Source organism: Oratosquilla oratoria, chromosome 5 (genome assembly GCF_046742065.1).
Source record: "Oratosquilla oratoria isolate Oo_2021 chromosome 5, ASM4674206v1, whole genome shotgun sequence".
Lineage (NCBI taxonomy): Eukaryota > Metazoa > Arthropoda > Malacostraca > Stomatopoda > Squillidae > Oratosquilla > Oratosquilla oratoria.
In genome coordinates, this window is record NC_134781.1 from 21,573,042 (window position 1) to 21,579,480 (window position 6,439).

The window sequence follows — 6,439 nt, forward strand, 5'->3', positions numbered from 1 at the left end:
AATCTATTCATTGTCCTGACTAAATTTTCTTTATACATTTAGATATCCACATCTCTAACCCGCATTGGGTATTGAGTGTAACAAATCTTAAGGACTCTTAAGAGACACCCCCTATGGACCAGAGTCACACAGCAACCTTTTAAGAAAGGCGACTAATCTCCTTCCTTTCTTCCCTCTTCATTTAGATAAACACCTAAGCAAGATGTTGTAATGATTATCATTTATTTTATATATTATTTTTTTTTGTTTTATCATTTGTCTATTCGATTCTCATTTATTATTAGTTATATGTCAATTTATTATTATTTACTATTTACCTGCTCGTTTATTATTTAACTATACTTAGGCATTTATTTATTTATTTGTTATTTATGTTATAGTTTTTATTTATTCATTTATTATTATTGATTTTTTTTCGCATCCGACCTAGATATGGACCAAAAGGTCTCCTGTCGGTATGCTCCGCCTTTGTAATCCTTTGTAATCCTTTGTAATCTCTCTCTTCTTCGTTTCGCCTCCATCTCTCTTATGACGTCACTTCCACGTCACGGCAGCGAGCGCTAATTGTAATTGATGACGAAATACAATTTATTTTCACTTGTTGATTTGATTATATACTTATATAAAGGAGAGGTAAATAGCTTAATACAAGGTAACCAAAAAAGTTCTGTCCGTTTTTAAAGGAAAAAAAGAAAACGCTTTACAGTATGTGTAACTTATATTTAGTCTTCGAAGTAATCGCCATCTGCATGCACCACCTTCTGCCAACTTGTCTCCAGCTGTTCAATCCCTTTGCGGTAAAACTCGGGGGTTTTGGACGCAAAGAAGTCCGTGAGGGCTTGGCGCAAGTCTGCTTCATTGGTAAAGGATTTCCCACGAAGATGATTATCCTGGGAGTGGAAGAGGTGGTAATCGGATGGCGCAAGGTCAGGTGAATAAGGTGGATGGCACAAAATCTCCCACCCAAGTTGCTGTATGGTATCCCTGACCACTCGCGCGCCATGCGGCCTGGCGTTGTCATGGAGGAAAAGCACACCTTTGCGATTCACCAGTGCTGGCTCCTTCTGTCGCAATGCCTGTTGCACACGTTTCAATTGCTGCGAGTATAGGTCTCCAGTGACCGTTTGGCTCGTTGGTAGCAGCTCATAATGAACCACTTGACGACCTGTCCACCAGACACAAAGCATAATCTTGCGAGGGTGCATAGGCGGTCTTGCGGTGTGAGGGGCAGCATCCTGAGGTGACAACCAATGTCTGGAACGCTTGGGAATTTCGTACAGAACCCACTTTTCATCACTGGTAAGCACTCGATTGAATAAGAATGCGGTACGGTGGCGAGAAAGCAGCGATATGCAGGCTGCCACTCGTTGTCTCTTGTGGACCTCCAACAGCGTGTACGGAAACCACTTGCTCAGTTTGAACGTCTTACCTAGGCGGTGCAGGTGAAGTCTAACTGTTTCATCGGAAACGTTGAACTGTCTTGCAAGTTCACCACACGTTAGACTACTGTCCTCTTCAATGGCCGCCTTCAGGACTCCGTCATTTAAGACCTGTGGTCGTCCACTGCGAGGCTCATCACGGAGGGACAAATCTCCCGACTTGAATTTTTTAAACCAACGCCTTGCAGTACGTTCATTCACAGCACTATCCCCAAACGCTTAACATATGCGGCGACTTGATGCAGCTGCTGATAAGCCCACTTTGAAGTCGTAAAGCAAACAGCCCCGAAACGAGATCTGTAGACACTTCCATCCTTCTCTGCTACTATCCGGTGTATAACTGATGGGTGGGCACGGTAGTACGGTACCCGTGTTTTCATAACGTTTGAAGGTTGCTACTTTCGGCTGTTCGAATTTGAAAACAATTGCTACACGCATTGCGTATATATTTCAACTTCATTCAATGGCTAATCAAAAAACGGACAGAATTTTTTTGGTTACCTTATAGATATGTTTTTTCAGACACGGGCAGACAGACTGAGACGCACGCACGCACACACACACACCCACACCCACACACACCCACACACACACACACACACACACACACACACACACACACACACATACGACCCGGTGGCGCGGTTAGTTTAGTCCCCGACTGTCACTACGGCGGTCCGAGTTCAAATCCTGCCCAGGGCTGAAATAATTTCAATATCGCTACGCTTCGAGTCGTTATTCCAACTCTCGTGGGCGGGGATTTGGAGATGTGTGTGTGTGTGTGTGTGTGTGTGTGTGTGTGTGTGTGTGTGTGTGTGTGTGTGTGTGTGTGTGTGTGTGTGTGTGTGTGTGTGTGTGTGTGTGTGTGTGTGTGTGTGTGTGTGTGTGTAAGGTCATAGCATTACCCATAGATCGGTCATACGAGGTCTGAGCTCTCTTCCGGGAGGGAAATAGCTGTCGATCACAAGTCCAACACGTGATCCAAAGACCAATGTGAAAGACCAAGGTGAACACACACACACACACACACACACACACACACACACACACACACAAAACCAGAGAGAGTGAGAAAGGAAAGAGAGAGAGAGAGAGAGAGAGAGAGAGAGAGAGAGAGAGAGAGAGAGAGTGAGAGAGAGAGAGAGAGAGAGAGAGAGAGAGAGAGAGAGAGAGAGAGAGAGAGAGAGAGAGAGAGAGAGAGAGAGAGAGAGAGAGAGAGAGAGAGAGAGAGAGAGAGAGAGAGAGAGAGAGAGAGAGAGAGAGAGAGAGAGAGAGAGAGAAGAGAGAGAGAGAGAGAGAGAGAGAGAGAGAGAGAGAGAGAGAGAGAGAGAGAGAGCGAGAGAGAGAGAGAGAGAGAGAGAGAGAGAGAGAGAGAGAGAGAGAGAGAGAGAGAGAGAGAGAGAGAGAGAGAGAGAGAGAGAGAGAGAGAGAGAGAGAGAGAGAGAGAGAGAGAGAGAGAGAGAGAGAGAGAGAGAGAGAGAGAGAGAAATCTCCTTCATACCAAAGAGAAAAACCCCGAGGCGACGAGCCCCGTCAAAACACTGACCAACCCGATCTAGTGAAAACAAAGAGAGAGGGGGAAGAGAGAGAGGGAAGAGAGAGAGAGAGAGAGAGAGAGAGAGAGAGAGAGAGAGAGAGAGAGAGAGAGAGAGAGAGAGAGAGAGAGACATAGAAAGAGAGATAGGAGAGAGAGAGACAGAGAAAGAGAGAGAGGAGAGAGAGAGAGAGAGAAAGAGAGGGGGAGGGAGAGAGAGAGAGAAAGAGAGGGGGAGGGAGAGGAGAGAGAGAGAGAGAGAAGAGAGAGAGAGAGAGAGAGAGAGAGAGAGAGAGAGAGAGAGAGAGAGAGAGAGAGAGAGAGAGAGAGAGAGAGAGGAAGAGAGAGAGAGCGACAGGGAAAGAGGGGGAGGGAGAGAGAGAGAGAGAGAGAGAGAGAGAGAGAGAGAGAGAGAGAGAGAGAGAGAGAGAGAGAGAGAGAGAGAGAGAGAGAGAGAGAGAGAGAGAGAGAGAGAGAGAGAAAAGCAGATCACCAGAGACTCAGTCCTCGAGAAACAAAAACATCTCTAATGAGACAAGATGACGTCAAACGTCAACAAAAATATTGGTCGCCACGAGTCATAATAGACAAGGAGGAGGAGAAGAAGAGGAAGAGGAAGAGGGAGGAGGAGGAGGAGGAGGAGGAGGAGGAGGAGGAGGAGGAGGAGGAGGAGGAGGAAGAGGGTGAGGGGAGTGAGGAAGAGGAGGAGAAGAGTGAAGAAGAAAATTAGGACTACGTGAAGAAGGAGGAAGAGGGATAGGAAAGTGAGGAAGAGGAGCAGGAGGAAGAGGAAGAGGAAGAGGATGAGGAGGAGAGTGAGGAAAGGAAATAAGAGGAATAGATGAAGAAGGAAGAGAAAAGGGAGGAGGAGGAGAAAGAAGGAGGAAAAGGGTGAGGAGGAAGAGATCGAGGAAGAGAAAAAGGTAGGAATTAAAGAAGGGAGAGGAGGATGAAAAGGAAGAGTAGAAGGAGGAGGAGGAAATAGGTGAAGAAGGAAAAGGAAGATGAAGAGGAAGAGGAGGAAGAGAAATAGGAGGAAATAGGTGAAGAAGGAAAAGGAAGATGAAGAGGAAGAGGAGGAAGAGAAATAGAAGGAATAGGTGAAGGAGGAAAAGGAAGATGAAGAGGAAGAGGAGGAAGAGAAATAGGAGGAATAGGTGAAGAAGGAAAAGGAAGATGAAGAGGAAGAGGAGGAAGAGAAATAGGAGGAATAGGTGAAGAAGGAAAAGGAAGATGAAGAGGAAGAGGAGGAAGAGAAATAGGAGGAATAGGTGAAGAAGGAAAAGGAAGATGAAAAGGATGAGGAGGAAAAGGACAAAGATGAGGAGGAGGGAGAAGAGAAAGATGAGGCTGGGGGAGGAGGGGAAGGAGAAAAATGTGGAAGAGGAGGGGAGGAGTAGGAGGGGAGGAGGATGGGGAGGAGGAGGAAGAGAAGAAGGAGGAGTAGGAGTAGGAGCACTAGGAGGAGGAGGAGAAGGAGGGAGGAAGATGGGGAGTAGGAGGAAGAGGGGAGGAGGAAGAGAAGAAGGAGAAGGAGTAGGAGAAGGAGCAGAAGTAGTAGTAGGAGGAGGAGGAGGAGGAGGAGGAGGAGGAGGAGGAGGAGGAGGAGGAGGAGGAGCAGCAGCAGCAGGAGGAGGAGGAGGAGTACGAGTAGAACGAGGAAGAGAGGAGAGAGTAGAAATAGGAGGAACAGGAGTACAAATAGGAGGAGAAAAGAAGTAGAAGCGAAAGGAGGAGGAGGAGGAGGAGGAGGAGGAGGAGGAAGGGGGGGAGGAAACTGAGGAGGAGCACAAGAAGAACGAGGAAGAAGAAGAGTCGGAGCTTAGGGAGGTCGAAGAGCTCCACAAATATTTGGTTAAGTATTTTTTTCAATATTCACTTAATATTCTTTTCATTTGTGCATTTATTCAACCGTTCTGAATGCTTTTGTTTATTTTTGTAAACTTACTTATGCATTTCGTTTATCATTTGTTTATTTGCATCAAGTTTCTTCGGTAGAAAATGGCGTCTGTACGCGTGGTGACCCTACAACGTTGTAACCTTTCAAGGTGAATTACTTTTTATCTTCGGATTCTGATCGCATTCAGAAAAAAATATACCTGTGACGTCACCGTGACGTCAGCAAGACGTGATGTAATGGTCGCGACATCCAGACCAAAATATGGCCTAAGAGTTTTTTTGTTTTTGTTTTTTTCTCAGGATGTCAAAAACAAATTATCCGTCAAAAATGATCAGTCGTTTTTTTTCTTTTTCGATCATCTCGAAAGTCAGGAAAGACTTCTTCATAATGATGTTGATAAGTACCATGGCAGATAGAAGCGCTGGTGAAATACAATCCATGACATAACCAAAATAGGAATTTTTGGAATTTTGCTTGGCCTAACAAAAATAAGAATTTTTGGACTTTCGCTAGGCTTTAGCCAAAAATAGGATTTTTTTTTTCCGCTTGGTCTTAACCAAAATAGGATTTTTTTTTTTCGCTCTGCCTCAACTAAAATAAGACTTTTTTTTTTTTTTTTTTTTTTTTTAACTTTCGCTTGGCCTTAACCAAAATAGGACTTTTTAGACTTTCTCCGGGATTAACAAAAATAGGACTTTTTGGATTTTTGCTTGGCCTTATCAAAATAGGATTTTTTTGGACTTTCGCTTTCCCTTGACCAATATAAAATCTATAAAGTGTACCATCATGATGTTAACCTAACATCTTTTGTTTTATTCATAGACAAACTTAACCTGAATAAAACATTTTAACAAGAGTTTACCATTTATAAAATTCAGAAAAATCCATATCTAAGAAGGGACCAGACAGAAGTTTGCAAGAGTGGCACGGCAAATATTAACTCAGCCACGCTCACGATGATGCAACCCTTTTCATCATCCCCCAGACCGTTTTAGCCCCTAACCACTTCCAGGCTCTTCCAGGATCTCAAAACCCTTCCATCTCTATAGATCTTCTAGCCACCCGCAGTCACCACACGTCCTCTCCAGTTCCTGAGTCGCCCAAAAGCCTCGACCCTTCCAGCCCCCAACCCCTAATAGGCCCTTCCAGCTTCCAGGATCTCAAAACCTTTCCATCTCTATAGATCTTCCAGCCACCCGCAGACCACACACGTCCTTTCCAGTTCCTGAGTCGCCCACAAGCCTTGACCCTACCAGGCCCCAAACCCCTAATAAGCCCTTCCAGCTTCCAGGATCTCAAAACCCTTCCATCTCTATAGATCTTCCAGCTACCCGTAGCCCCCACACGTCCTTTCCAGTTTCTGAGTCGCCCAAAATCTTTGACCCTTCCAGACGCCTCCTCTTCCCTTTCAGCATCTCGAAGACCTTCCAGCGACCTCTCCGACCGCAAGACTTCCAGCGACCCGATATTCTCCTCTGCCCAAGAGTTACCAAATCCCCAATCATTTCCAGTTCCTTTAGAGAGCCCTTGTTAACCACCCCTTTTGGTCTCTCCAGCCGTCTTCAG

General features: G+C 45.3%; 1 protein-coding gene across 1 annotated transcript; it reads right to left on the reverse strand.

Moving 5' to 3' along the window:
- Nucleotides 1–722: 722 nt before the first annotated feature.
- On the reverse strand, nucleotides 723–1,877 carry LOC143025686 (histone-lysine N-methyltransferase SETMAR-like). The gene is made up of 2 exons (XM_076185686.1): nucleotides 1,701–1,877; nucleotides 723–1,598 (listed from the first exon to the last, which is right to left on the reverse strand). The coding sequence occupies exons 1-2, from the start codon at nucleotides 1,875–1,877 to the stop codon at nucleotides 723–725; spliced, it is 1,053 nt and encodes a 350-aa protein (XP_076041801.1).
- Nucleotides 1,878–6,439: the final 4,562 nt, after the last annotated feature.